Below are 15,212 nucleotides of genomic sequence, written 5' to 3'. Positions count from 1 at the left end.
AAAACATTTAACTTAAATATAGGTCCTGAGAGCCAGCAAGCCAGAGACCTCACTACACAATCCTTGTCATCAGCTCAGGAGTGGCCAGGCTGCTGGAGGAGTGATCACCTTCTGGACGACACTGTTGAGTATATGGTACAGATAACCAGTAAATAGGGGGTTCAGGAAAATCTACCACTATAACTACTGCATTCATCAAGTAAATTCATTAAAATAACACCATATCTAAATTCACCAATGACACAGCTGTTATCAGTAGATGGTGACAAGGAGGTTCACAGGAGTAAAATAGATTGGCTGTGAATGCTGTCGCAACAACCACCCTACACTCAAGGGCAGTGAGACCAAGGAAGGGGAAATTGGGAAAGCACACACCAGTACTCAGAGGGATCCACAGTGGAAAGGGTGAACAGCTTCAAGTCCCTGTGTGTCAACATCTCAGAGGACCTATTCTGATCACAAAACACTGAAGGCACATTAGGAGATTGAGGAGATTTGGTATGTCACCAAGCTCCAGTGAATTTCTACAGATATATCATTCTGACTGGTTACGTCACCGTCTGGTATGGAGGCTCCAATGCACACAATCAGAAAAGGCTGCAGAGGGTTGTAAATTCAGCCAGCTCCATCACAAGCAAGTGCCACCTCCCCCGAACCCCACAACTGAGATCATCTTCAAAAGGTGATACCTCAAGAAGCCAGCAAATGTCATTTTTTTTTTAAAACCCTCAGCATCCAGGACATGAAGACATTCCCTCTTCTCACTACTACCATTGGGAGGTAGAGGTCTCCAAAGACACACACTCAATATCTTAGGAACAGCTTCTTCCCCTCAGTCATCCGATTTCTGAACAGTCCATGAACATTTGTTTAATATTTCTTATTGTAACCTGTAACATTTTACGTATTGCACTAGACTGCTGATGCAAAACAAATTTCACAACAGTGACAATAAACGTGACTGTGATTTAGAAATTTAGTAGTGATTCTCCAAGTATGTAACGTAACAACAACACATTTTTAGTTGTTGGAACAATTCAACTAAAAAGTGAGCTGCACCCCATTCCATCTCTATTCTGCTTTTAATCCCTAACTGTAGCATTCTATTGCTCCCCTCAATTGGTGCTGCTTAGATGCTGGTTTCTCTGCACAGAATGTTTTGGATTGCAATTTGCCCGCACAGTGCCATCTACTGCAATTGCTGCAGCACTGCAGAGCGTATTATTGGCAAAACTCACCAGTTTATTTCATGTTGAAGCTCTCACTACTGTACAGTATCCAAGTTTTGTTTAACTGCCCATTACGCCACTGACGTTTATTGAGGAATAGAAGGTTGCAAGAAAGGAGCTTAAGAAGGGGCTGGGGAGAGCAAGAAGGGGGCATGAGAAGGCCTTGGCGGGTAGTGTAAAGGAAAACCCCAAGGCATTCTTCAATTATGTGAAGAACAAAAGGATGACAGGAGTGAAGGTAGGACCGATTAGAGGTAAAGGTGGGAAGATGTGCCTGGAGGCTGTGGAAGTGAGCGAAGCCCTCAATGAATACTTCTCTTCGGTATTCATCAATGAGAGGGAACTTGACTGTGAGGACAATATGAGTGAGGTTGATGTTCTGGAGCATGTTGATATTACGGGAGAGGAGGTGTTGGAGTTGTTAAAATACGTTTAGACAGATAAGTCCCCAGGGCCTGACGGAATATTTCCAGGCTGCTCCACGAGGCAAAGGAAGAGATTGCTGAGCCTCTGGCCAGGATCTTTATGTCCTCTTTGTCCATGGGAATGGTACTGGAATGTTGTCTCCTTGTTCAAAAAAGGTAGTAGGGATAGTCCGGGTAATTATAGACCAGTGAGCCTTACGTCTGTGGTGGGAAAGCTGTTGGAAAAGATTCTTAGAGATAGGATCTGTGGGCATTTAGAGAATCATGGTCTGATCAGGGACAGTCAGCAAGGCTTTGTGAAGGGCAGACCATGTCTAACAAGCCTGATAGAGTTCTTTGAGGAGGTGACCAGGCATATAAATGAGGGTAGTGCAGTGGATGTGATCTACATGGATTTTAGTAAGGCATTTGACAGGTTCCACATGGTAGGCTTATTCAGAAAGTCAGAAGGCATGGGATCCAGGGAAGTTTGGCCAGGTGGATTCAGAATTGGCTTGCCTGCAGAAAGTAGAGGGTCGTGGTGGAGGGAGTACATTCAGATTGGAGGGTTGTGACTAGTGGTGTCCCACAAGGATCTGTTCTGGGACCTCTACTTTTCGTGATTTTTATTAACGACCTGGATGTGGGGGTAGAAGGGTGGGTTGGCAAGTTTGCAGATGACACAAAGGTTGGTGGTGTTGTGGATAGCATGGAGGATTGCCAAAGATTGCAGAGAGACATTGATAGGATGCAGAAGTGGGCTGAGAAGTGGCAGATGGAGTTCAATCCGGAGAAGTGTGAGGTGGTACACTTTGAAAGGACATACTCCAAGGCAGAGTACAAAGTAAATGGCAGGATACTTGGTAGTGTGGAGGAGCAGAGGGATCTGGGGGTACATGTCCACAGATCCCTGAAAGTTGCCTCACAGGTAGATAGGGTAGTTAAAAAAACTTATGGGGTGTTAGCCTTCATAAGTCGAGAGTTAGAGTTTAAGAGTTGTGAGGTAATGATGCAGCTCTATAAAACTCTGGTTAGGCCACACTTGGAGTACTGCGTCCAGTTCTGGTTGCCTCACTCTAGGAAGGATGTGGAAGCATTGGAAAGGGTACAGAGGAGATTTACCAGGATGCTGCCTGGTTTAGAGAGTATGCATTATGATCAGAGATTGAGGGAGCTAGGGCTTTACTCTTTGGAGAGAAGGAGGATGAAAGGAGACATGATAGAGGTATACAAGATATTAAGAGGAATAGATAGAGTGGACAGCCAGTGCCCCTTCCCCAGGGCACCACTGCTCAATACAAGAGGACATGGCTTTAAGGTAAGGGGTGGGAAGTTCAAGGGGGATATTAGAGGAAGGTTTTTTACTCAGAGAGTGGTTGGTGCATGGAATGCACTGCCTGAGTCAGTGGTGGAGGCAGGTACACTAGTGAAATTTAAGAGACTACTAGACAGGTATATGGAGGAATTTAAGGTGGGGGGTTATATGGAAGGCAGGGTTTAAGGGTAGGCACAACATTGTGGGCCGAAGGGCCTGTACTGTGCTGTACTATTCTATGTTCTATGTTCTCACAACTGCCAGTCACACAAGTCCCAAATGGAGATGCAGGAATACCATCACTTTCAGATACAGAAAGACTCTTCATTACAATTTCCATAACAATTTTGTTTAACCAGTCAGAGCTGTTCGGCCTAAACTGCACCCCCAAACACAGTGGACCGGTGGACCACTCTTAATCTGGCCTCTACCCTTTGACCTTTTAGGAATGGGTGACCCTACCAAGTTTGAAAACTGGGAAAAAAAGAACCTGGGTTTATGTCCGGAGCCTAGTTCAACATAACAGTGGAAGTGGGGAAGACTTAATAGGGGCACACACAATCACATAGGAGTAGTTGGAGCAGAGAGAAACAACTTCAACTGCCATAATGGTTAATGACCGGGGAATATAAACTTAAGGTAATGTGGAAAAGATCTGAGGGAGACAAAATTTTAGAATCAGAATCAGGTTTACTATCACTGACATATGTTGTGAAACTTGTTTTGCCGCAGTACAGTGCAATACATAAAAATTAGCTACAAGATGCAATCAGAAATATAGCAAAAACTAGTGCTAAAAAAGAGCAAGACTGTGAAGTAGTGTTCAAGGGTTCATGGACAGTTTAGAAATCTGATGGCAGAGGACAGGAAGCTGTTCCTAAAACATTCAGTCTATGCCTTCAGACTCCTATACTTCCTCTCTGTGGTAATAATGCAAAGAGGACAAGTCCTGGATGGTGAGAGTCCTTTAATGAAGTATGCCACCTTCTTGAGGCTTCGCCTTGTGAAGATGTCATCAATACTGGGAAGGCTGGTGCCACGATGGAGATGGTAGAGTTTACAACACTGCAGCCTTTTCCGATCCTGTGCACTGGAACCTCCATACCTGACTGTGATGCAACCAGTCAGAATGTTCTCCACAGTACATCCGTAGAAATTTGCTACAGTCTTAGGTGACACAGCAAATCTCCTCAAACTACTAATGAAATATAGCTACTGGTGTATCTTCATTGTGATTACATTATTCGTGATTTCAAACAAGTCCTTACGCAATAAGCTTTACTGTCTGAAGGTTTAGTGAAAGGATATTCAATAATCCACTAAATAGCTCTTTGGAGATCCTGACAGTCTGGCATCTGGCTTTCCTGCTGGTGATTCCCCAGTTCCGTTTCCAGAAAATTAGAGACCATGTTTCTTAGCTCCCTTTAATGCATTTTTAATTTACCTCTTTTTCAATGTTGCCCAGTAGAATAATAAATTTTCCTAGTGTAGCTTTAGAGTATTAAAAGCAATAACCCTCAATAGTCCAGAAAATCTGCTAGTACAGCACTGAGTAAATTAGATTACCGGAGTTTTTCCCCCATTGTGGCTTTAAAAACCACTAGGTTAATATTTGGCAAGCCAATAATTTGCAGATCAATGTATTTAGTTATTCAGAGACATAACACAGAACAGGTCCTTACAGCCCAACGAGCCATGCCGTCCAGCAACCCACCTGTTTAACTCTAGCCTAATCACAGGACACTTTACAATAACCTAATAACCTACTAACCAGGACATCTTTGGACTCTGGAAGAAAACCGGCGCACCCAGAGGAAACCCATGTGCACATGGCGAAAATGTACAAACTCCTTACAGTTAGCACCAGAAATGAACTCGAAGTTCAATGCCCCGAGCTGTTATAGTGTCAGGTTAACGCTATTACCATGGCACCCAACAATGTGTGTGGCATTAAGTCAGCAGCATAGGTAGTTTTACTCACTTCAGAATATTTCAGTGAGCTTTTCCAAGCAGGCAGTGAAAACTAAACCTGAGGGGCAAATTCAGAAGTGCAGTTCTACTGCCATCTGGTGTTCAGTATCATAAAAGTTCATATGATTCAGAAAAGAATTTGATCATAAAATTTTGTTACATTTAATTGTAAAGACCTTGACCTTATTTCTCTGATTTTGCCAATTTACTTACAAACAATTTGTCCCCATACATCTTGGTGTTTATGTATTTATCAATCGGCTGATTGGTTGTCATTTCAGAAACTCAATTATGATACAGGAAGTCGGTGATCGGTTGTGTGGCAAACTTCATGTCTTCAAACTTCAGAGGACACAGCACAATAAAAGCACACTGATTATCTCCTCATATGATGATGAAATGTTTGCAAGCAAAGTGCTAAGATCGGAGAATCAATCAGAATCAGGTTCAATATCACCAGTGTATGTCGTGAAATTTGTTAACTTTGCAGCAGCAGTACAATGCAATACATGACAAATATATTTTTTAAAAATGAATTATAGTAAGTTTATATATGTATATTAAATAGTTAAATTAAGTAGTGCAAAAACAGAAATTTTAAAAAAGTAGTGAGGTTGTGTTCATGGGTTCACTGTCCATTTAGAAATTGGATGGCAGAGAGGAAAATGCTGTTCCCGAATTGCTGAATATGTGCTTTCAGGCTTCTAGACCTCCTTCCTGATGTTAACAATGAGAAGAAGGCATGTCCTGGGTGGTGGGGGTCTTTGATGATGGAAGCCGCTTTTCTGAGGCATCGCTCCTTGAAGGTATCTTGGATACTACGGAGGCTAGTACCGATGGAGAGACTAACCTTACAACTTTTTGAGCTTGTTTTGACCCTGTGCAGTAGCACCCACTCATATCAAATGGTGATGCAGCCAGTCAGAATGCTCTCCACAGTACATCTGTAGAAAGTTTGAGTACAATTCAACCCAACCATTCACCACCCGAGCTACACACTTGAGCTTAATCTCTCTAAACTTAGCATTATTCAATCTCACTCGATGTCTTAGTGAATGAAATCTCAGAGCAGAACACCGAGATCCACATCTTCACTGAATAGGTTGTTAAGCAACTACATTTGCTCAGTGAAGAAAAGTGGGGCTATAGCACAGTGATTAAAAGGAAGAGTCAAAATTGGCCATTTCTCCTTGCTTTAGTCTGGAGGTCGGCTTAGCTGGCACTAAAAGTAATCCAAGCACCCTCGCCACAGTTGCATGGGCAAAGAGACTGCTGCCCACTGTTGGAATTCATCTCAGAAACGTGCAACATATACGGGCCAGAATTTGGTGGCGGGATCCAGTGCCAGAGCACTTAGAGGTGGCAGGGCCTGCGACCTAATGCGGAGGACAAACTGGTATTTGAACAATTTAAACGCCAGGCCAGGTGGACTGAAAAGGCAGTGTGTCCGGACTGGAGGCAAGAGCCGGGCTGGTTCTGCTCACTGCTCTGCTATGTCTACTCCGTGGCACCGAGGCTGTGCCCTGCTATGGCTGCTCCAGGCCTCAAATCTGCAAGCTTTGTTGTGATCTGCCCCACGGTGTGATGAACTGAGGCCAAGGCTACGGGCCTGTTCTGGGCTTTGTGTCTATGGATTCACTTTCATTCTGAATGCTGTTGCTTGTTTTTATTATTAGCATAATTTGTTTTTTTCTCTCTCTGCACATTGGGTGTTTGGTCTTTTATTTTTTAAATTGGCTTCCTTTGGGTTCCTTGTTTTGTTTTACCTGTAGGCAGATGGATCTCAGGGTTGTGTAATTTATACATTCTTTGATAATAAATGTACTTTGAAGTCAGTAAAAAAGGAAAAGTTAGAAGAGCAAGTGTCACTAGATCCCAGACAAAGTCAAATTCATCCACCATGTAAGCAGGCCCTTGACCCACCAGCTACATTGCAGCCTTTCTGACCACCTATCCTAATCACATCTGCATTATGTCCATATCCTTACCTATTTTCATGTCTGTCTGAATGCCTCTTCGACATCATGATTGTACCAAATTCTATCACCTCCCTGATGATGGATGCTGCTTTTCTGCAACAACACTCCATGGAGATGTGCTCAATGGTGGGGTGGGCTTTACCCATGATGGACTGGGCCGTTTCCACTACATTTTGTAAGATTTTCCATTCAAGGGCATTGGTGATTCCATACCAGGCTATGATACAGCCAGTTAAAAACACTCCATCACACAACATGCCAAAGCTTCACAAACTCCTAAGGAAGTAGAGGTGCTCCTGAACTTTCCTCACAATTGCGCTCAGGACAGGCCCTCAAATGATAATACTGAAGAATTTAAAGTTGCTGACACTCTCCACCTCCTGATCCTCCGATGAGGACTGGCGCGTGGCCTTCCAGTTTCCTCCTCCTGAAGTCAATAATCAGCTCCTTCATCTTGCTGACATTGAGTAAGTTGTTGTTGATGTGGCACCTCTCAGCCAAGCTTTCAATCTCCCTCCTATATGCTGATTTGTCAACACCTTTGATTCATCCTATGACGGTGGTGTCATCAGCAAACTTGAATATGGCACTGGAGCTGTGCTTAGCCATGCAGTCCTAAGTGTAAAGCGAATAGAGCAGGAGGCCAAGTGCATAGCTTTGTGGTGCACCTGTGTTGATGGAGATTGCAGAGATGTTGCTGTCAGTCTGAACTGACATACATGTTACCATGTGCTACCTTGAGATTCATTTTCTTGTAAGCAGTACAGAAAATACAATAAAATTTACAAACTACAAAAAGACTAATAAACAACCAAAGTGCAGTGCAAAAAAGGTCAAACTGCACTAAAATGGACTCTTGCTTTATTCCAATTATGTTCTTGTAAAAGTTGTATAAAATTAATGTTTATATTTTTCTTGTGAATCCTGCTATGATACTCTGTGCCTGTGATGCAGCTGCAAGTAGGCTTTTCATTGCACCAGTGTATATAAGTATGTGTGTATATGACAATAAATGCAATTTTGCCTTTGACTTTGGCTCATGTTAGCTGTAAAAGAGAAATAACTATGAATGAGGTGTATACAATAGATGCCACCTTGTGGAACACAGGGAAAGACAGTTAAAGGAGATAGATTTACTTTTAATTAATCCCAACTAACAGATCCCTCTCAAAACGTGTTTTATAAAGTAACATCTGTGATACAGGAACATACACTCAGTGGCTACTTTACTAGGTACATCTGCCTGTTAAAGCAAGTATCTAATCAGGCAATCACATGGCAATAACTCAATGCATAAAAGCATGCAGACTTTGTCAAGGGACTCGGTTGCTGTTTAAACCAAACATCAGGATGGAGAAGTAATATGATCCAAGTGACTTTGACTGTGGAATGCTTGGTGGGGTCGTACAGGGTGGCTTGAGCATCTCAGAAACTGCGGAACTCCTCAATTTATTTATTTATTTATTTAAGACCAAGTTTACAGAGAATGGTGCAAAAAGCATTAAGAAACATCCAGTGGGCAGCAATTCTGTGGGTGAAAACACCTTGTTAATGAGAGGTCAGAGGAGAATGGCCAGACTGGTACAAGCTGACAGGAAGGCGACAGTAACTCAAATAACACATTACAACAGTGATGTGCAGAAGAGCATCTCTGAACATGCAACACATCAAACCTTGACCTGGATGGGCTACAGCGGCAGAAGACCAGACCGTATTCCACTCCTGTACCTAACAAAGTGTCCACCAAGTGTATTATTACAGTAAATTAATGCCTTGTCAGAACAATTTTCAATGCACTCCAATCAAATAAAATATCAAATCAATGACACCAACATATCGTTCCTATTGGAGTTTGGTGTCAATAATCCAGGCAACTCCTTACCTGAGCAGAGAGAATACGCTGTAGGAGTTCCTCACAGAACTTGGGTCCACTTGCAGAAGACTTGTCCTCTTCTTCTCAGTGAGATCCTTTGCAGGAAAAATAAGAACCGATCCTATCAGTGGGTAGGTTGTATATTTTTAAAACGTAAAGTTTATATCAGTTGGACTGTGATAGCACCCTTCTAATGGATTAACTACAACTGGCTAAGTTCCCTCTTTGGAGTGAATGAGGTTAGAGGTGACTTGATAGAGTAGTACAAGATGACCAGAGACAATGAGAGTGGATTGCCAGAGACTTCTTCCCAGAGCAGAAATGGCTAATATGAAAGGGGATAATTTTAAAGTGATTGGAGAAAAATATAGGGGAATGTCAGACAACAGGAATTCTGCAGATGCTGGAAATTCAAGCAACACACATCAAAGTTGCTGGTGACGCAACACGCCAGGCAGCATCTCCAGGAAGAGGTGCAGTTGACGTTTCAGGCCGAGACCCTTCGTCAGGACTAACTGAAGGAAGAGTTAGTAAGAGATTTAAAAGTTGGAGGGGGAGGGGGAGATCCAAAATGATAGGAGAAGACAGGAAGGGGAGGGATGGAGCCAAGAGCTGGACAGGTGATTGGCAAAAGGGATATGAGAGGATCATGGGACAGGAGGTCCAGGAAGAAAGACAAGGTGGGGGGGGGAACCCAGAGGATGGGCAAGGGGTATATTCAGAGGGACAGAGGGAGAAAAAGGAGAGTGAGAGAAAGAATGTGTGTATAAAAATAAGTAACAGATGGGGTATGAGGGGGGAGGTGGGGCATTAACGGAAGTTAGAGAAGTCGATGTTCATGCCATCAGGTTGGAGGCTACCCAGACGGAATATAAGGTGTTGTTCCTCCAACCTGAATGTGGCTTCATCTTTACAGTAGATGAAGTTTCTGTCCCCCACTTTTCCTTCGCTACCTCGACGACTGCATTGGCGCTGCTTCCTGCACGCATGCAGAGCTCGTTGACTTTATTAACTTTGCCTCCAACTTTCACCCTGCCCTCAAGTTTACCTGGTCTATTTCCGACACCTCCCTCCCCTTTCTAGATCTTTCTGTCTCTGTCTCTGGAGACAGCTTATCCACTGATGTCTACTATAAGCCTACTGACTCTCACAGCTATCTAGACTATTCCTCTTCTCACCCTGTCTCTTGCAAAAACGCCATCCCCTTCTCGCAATTCCTCCGTCTCCGCTGCATCTGCTCTCAGGTTGAGGCTTTTCATTCTAGGACGAGGGAGATGTCCTTTTTTTAAAGAAAGGGGCTTTCCTTTCTCCACTATCAACTCTGCTCTTAAACGCATCTCCCCCATTTCACGTACATCTGCTCTCACTCCATCCTCCCACCACCCCACTAGGAATAGGTTTCCCCTGGTCCTCACCTACCACCCCATCAGCCTCCGGGTCCAACATATTATTCTCCGTAACTTCCACCACCTCCAACGGGATCGCACCACTAAGCACACCTTTCCCTCCCCGCAGCTCTGCTTTCCACAGGGATCGCTCCCTACACGACTCCCTTGTCCATTCATCCCCCCCATCCCCCCCCACTGATCTCCCTCCTGGCACTTATCCATGTAAGCGGAACAAGTGCTACACAGGCCCTTACCCTTCCTCCCTTACCACCATTCAGGGCCCCAAACAGTCCTTCCAGGTGAGGTGACACTTCACCTGTGAGTCGGCTGGGGTGATATACTGCGTCCGGTGCTCCCAATGTGGCCTTTTGTATATTGGCGAGACCCGATGCAGACTGGGAGACCGCTTTGCTGAACACCTACGCTCTGTCTGCCAGAGAAAGCAGGATCTCCCAGTGGCCACACATTTTAATTCCACATCCCATTCCCATTCTGACATGTCTATCCACGGCCTCCTCTACTGTAAAGATGAAGCCACACTCAGGTTGGAGGAACAACACCTTATATTCCATCTGGGTAGCCTCCAACCTGATGGCATGAACATCGACTTCTCTAACTTCCGCTAATGCCCCACCTCCCCCTCGTACCCCATCTGTTACTTATTTTTATATACACATTCTTTCTCTCACTCTCCTTTTTCTCCCTCTGTCCCTCTGAATATACCCCTTGCCCATCCTCTGGGTTCCCCCCCCCCCACCCCCCGTCTTTCTTCCCGGACCTCCTGTCCCATGATCCTCTCATATCCCTTTTGCCTATCACCTGTCCAGCTCTTGGCTCCATCCCTCCCCCTCCTGTCTTCTCCTATCATTTTGGATCTCCCCCTCCCCCTCCAACTTTCAAATCTCTTACTCACTCTTCCTTCAGTTAGTCCTGACGAAGGGTCTCGGCCTGAAACGTCAACTGCACCTCTTCCTAGAGATGCTGCCTGGCCTGCTGCGTTCACCAGCAACTTTGGGGAATGTCAGAGGCAAGTTTGTTTTTAAAAACAGATGTAGTGGTAGAGGCAGAAAATTTGGGAGCATTTAAGAAACCCTTAGCTAGGAACATGATGATAGAAAAATGGGTGTCAACATGGGAGGGAAGGGTTAGACTGACCTTAGAGTAGGTTAAAAGTTCGGCACAACATCATGGGCAGCAGGGCCTGTACTGTACCGTTCTATGTTCTAGAGCAGGTGTACCCAACGTTTTTTATGCCATGGACTCCGACCATGAACTGTGGGGTGCATAGACCTCAGGTTGGGAAGCTCTGTTCTAGAGAAGGGCAAGCTGAAAAGAAATGTGCAGGGCATGTTTTACAGAGAGTGATTGGTGCCTGGAACAGTCTGCCATGGGAAGCGGTGGAAACGGCCACAATGGTGGAGTTTAAGAGGAATTTAGATGGGCATATGAACACACAGGGAATGCAAGGTTATGGATCATGTGCAGGCAGATGGTTTGCTCTAGCTTGGCATCATGATCAGCTTAAGCTGAAAGGCCATTTCCTGTGCCGTACTGTTCTATGTTTCACCTGAAACACGATTAAAAGAAACTGATCTGATGAACTAGCCGTTCCTCAGAGCACATTTTCCTCTACCTGCACTAGTGTTATGGGTGTTATGGTGGGGAATAACAAGTCAACATTTCATTTGATACCTTCATCAGGACTCAGCCCAAAACTGACCGTTTATTTCCCTCTAAAAATGCTGCTGACCTGCTGAGTTCTCCTGTGTTGTGCAAGATTTCCAGCATCCGCAGAATCTCTTGTGCACTAGCGTTATGTTCACGTTTATTAACACGCTCATGGACAGTATGTACATATTCATGATTCACAATTGTTTACTGTCATTTCCAGTACACAATTGTAAAGGAGAACAAAATAATTGTTACTCTGGATCTGCTGCAGCACAAAACCAGATTTATAAAAAAAAACACAATAATAAATAATCACAACAAACATATAAACGTTTGTAAAAACATATGATAGCTTATATACATAGATTGATTGTATGTCCATAAGGTGACATTGGGTAAGGAGCAGTGCCTTAGGTAGACGGCATCCATTATTAAGGACCCCCATCACCCTTTTCACACTGTTACCATCAGGTAGAAGGCACAGAAGCCTGAAGGCACATACTCAGTGATTCAGGAACAGCTTCTTCCCCTCTGCCATCAGATTTCTAAATGGACATTGAACCCATGAACACTACCTCACTACTACTACTTCACGACATATGCTGGAAGCCGAGTGGAGTAATGATGGTGTCAAACGGCGACTCCTTTGCCTGTATCTTCGGAAATAGCTCTATTTCCATCTTTAATATCTTTATTTTCCCTTTACAGGGTTCTTTTGAAGACCATGACCTGGAGTTACACACTGACTTTAGTTCTTTGCAGGAATGGGACCCGCTCTCGGGGTTTCATAACCAGCCGTTGTTTTTTGGCATGCCAAGGGCTCAGTCTAAGAGTCCGGCTCGGATTTGGAAAGCTACGATCTCAGGGCTCTGGAGACAGGCAGATCAAGGGTCGGTGTCGGTGTCACAGCAGAACACCTGAGTCGGGGGGGGGAGGGGGGGGGAGTTGAAAAGTCTATGGACACACAGACACACACAGACTCACTCTTCGGCTCAGTGAGCTTTCCTGATTGTGCAAAGCAAAATACCATTGTTGCCAAATATATTGGAGAGAATTTTGTCTGTATGGAAAAAAAATTCTCTCCAATATATGCATGACATAAAAAAGCAATATTTTACAATATGATATAAACTGATCTGGCTGTGCTCAGCATAAAGAGCTAGGGGGCAGTGATCTCAGTTTCTGGCTTTCCTGCTTGACCAGCTTGTCCAATCACACCAGGCAAGTGCATAATTTAGGTATTAAAACGCAATTTTGTATTCTCAGATAAAATTAAAATGATACAAAGAAAGTGCTTTTACCTTATGGTCAAAGGGGGTTCCATAGTAACCATCATTCAGTCCAAATATTACCTCGTTGGGATTACGTGCCCGAATCTAACTCAATCCAAGAAAAGTTAGTAAACATTTTGAAATGGCACAGTGTATAATTTCAGTACATAATTTCAGTGTATAATAACTACAGAGGTTGCTGAAACCCACATTTTTTCTTTTAAAATAGAACAAGGTCCCCGAGACAGTTCTTAAAAAACACAAGTTTTAATATAACATTCAAATGATGCATACCTAAGGTATACAGAATTGCATGTAGCCGAACTTAATGACACCACAGTAGGGCAGCAATTAGTGCGATACTATGACAGTGCGGGAGATTATGGAGTTCGGAGTTCAATTCCGGCACTCTTTCTAAGGAATCTGTACATTCTCCCTGTGAACCATGCAAGTTCCCTCCAGGTGGTCCAGCTTCCTCCCACAGCCCAAAGACGTAGCGGTTAGAAGGTTAATTGGACAGCCTTCCTGTCCGCAACAGGAACAATTTACATTCATTGTAAATTGTCCTGTGATTAGGCTAGGGTTAAATAGGTGGGTTGCTGGATGGTGCATCTCATTGGGCCTGTTCCACACAATATCTCTAAATAAATATTTTTTTCCTTTGGAAACTCGAAGCCAATAGTTCCCAACAAGTGAGAGGGCTACCACAATAAGCACAGACAAGCAACATTTGCACAAGCCAATGAACACCTTAGCAAACTGCCATATTACTGATACTAAAGTAGGCTTATCAGACCTGCAGTATTACAGGGGATAAACTATAAAACAAAAGGTAATTGCTACAGCTTTCTAAGATGCATTTTAATCTTAGATAGTTTATTACTATTGGATTCAGGATATTTATTTTACCTGCTGGCCCAAGTATTTGAGTCCATCAAGGTTCACTCGCCATTCGATGATTGGATGATATTGTCCCTGCTTTCCTCCCCAGATTCTCACCAGGAAACACGAAACAGAAGTATCAAGGCGATCTGGCATCAAGCCAAAGTCTAGACTCCTCCACGTCGGGTTCTGCATCACAATAAGAAAAAAAAGTGAAGCTTCTTATGGTCTTCAGCTGACTGAAACTTCCAACAATGTCCCATCACTTGTCTTTGCCCACTGAGGAGACATCTCAACATCCACCTGTCATGCCCTGTAAGGATCTTGTATGCTCCACTAAGATCTCTCATTCTTCTCAATTTGATGGGCTCAGCCAGCTCCATCATGCACACTAGCCTCTCCACCACAGAGGACATCTTCAAAAGGCAATGCCTCAAAAGGCCAGAATCCATCATTAAGAACTCCCATGACCCCGCACGCAACTTCTTCTCATTACTACAGAGAGGAGGTACAGGAGCCCGAAGACACACTCAATATTTTCTTCCCCTTCACCATCAGATTTCTGAAAAGTCCATGACCCCATGGACATCACCTCACCATTTTGCTCTTTTTTGTATATGATTGTCCAGTCGTATCCAACAATGACAGGAGACCTGTGCGGAACAGTTTTAATTTAAAGTGGAAAAGCCGTGTAACATATTTTATACTTTGCACTGTACTACCTCCACAAAACAACAAATTTCATAACGTGCCAGTGTAATAAACCTGTTTGTGATTCTTTAAGGAATACAGATCTAACATATTTAGGTGTTTCTGATCAGACAACCCTCTCATCCCAAGAACTGGCCCACAGAATCTCTTCTGGACTACTTCAGATGTGAGGGACTATCTTAAAAGGGGCCTAAAACTGTGCATGATAATCCAAGTGTGGCCTCTTCAACACCCTGCACAATTATAACAATACTGCTCTATTTCTCAACTCCAACCTCAGAGCAATTAAGGCCAATATCCCATTTGCCTTCATTTCTGTTTGTACCAACATGACATCTGTTTTCCGTGGACAAGACCTGATAAATCCCTGCAAAGCCACTCATTTGCAACTCTTTCCACTTAGATAATAACCTGCCTTCCCAATCTTGATAATCCTCAAAGCAGTTCTTCAAACAACTCCTGCAATATTCACTTCTCATAATTCTGCTCGCCTCTCCAATCCGATTCCTCCTTCAGCC

General features: G+C 43.7%; 1 protein-coding gene across 2 annotated transcripts in view; it reads right to left on the bottom strand.

Moving 5' to 3' along the window:
• Nucleotides 1-15,212, bottom strand: part of uvrag (UV radiation resistance associated gene) — a 438,674-nt gene that overhangs the window by 362,197 nt on the left and 61,265 nt on the right. For both annotated transcript variants that reach the window (XM_072262586.1, XM_072262587.1), the window contains exons 4-6: nt 14,011-14,172; nt 13,132-13,206; nt 8,781-8,866 (exon numbers count right to left, since the gene is read on the bottom strand). In XM_072262586.1, coding sequence (XP_072118687.1) covers nt 8,781-8,866; nt 13,132-13,206; nt 14,011-14,172 — 323 coding nt within the window. The remainder of the gene's footprint in view (nt 1-8,780; nt 8,867-13,131; nt 13,207-14,010; nt 14,173-15,212) is intronic.

This window comes from Mobula birostris, chromosome 7, assembly GCF_030028105.1.
Source record: "Mobula birostris isolate sMobBir1 chromosome 7, sMobBir1.hap1, whole genome shotgun sequence".
In the NCBI taxonomy this organism is placed as follows: domain Eukaryota; kingdom Metazoa; phylum Chordata; class Chondrichthyes; order Myliobatiformes; family Myliobatidae; genus Mobula; species Mobula birostris.
Note: the sequence above shows the minus strand (reverse complement) of the source record. Positions and strands in the feature narration are given on the sequence as shown.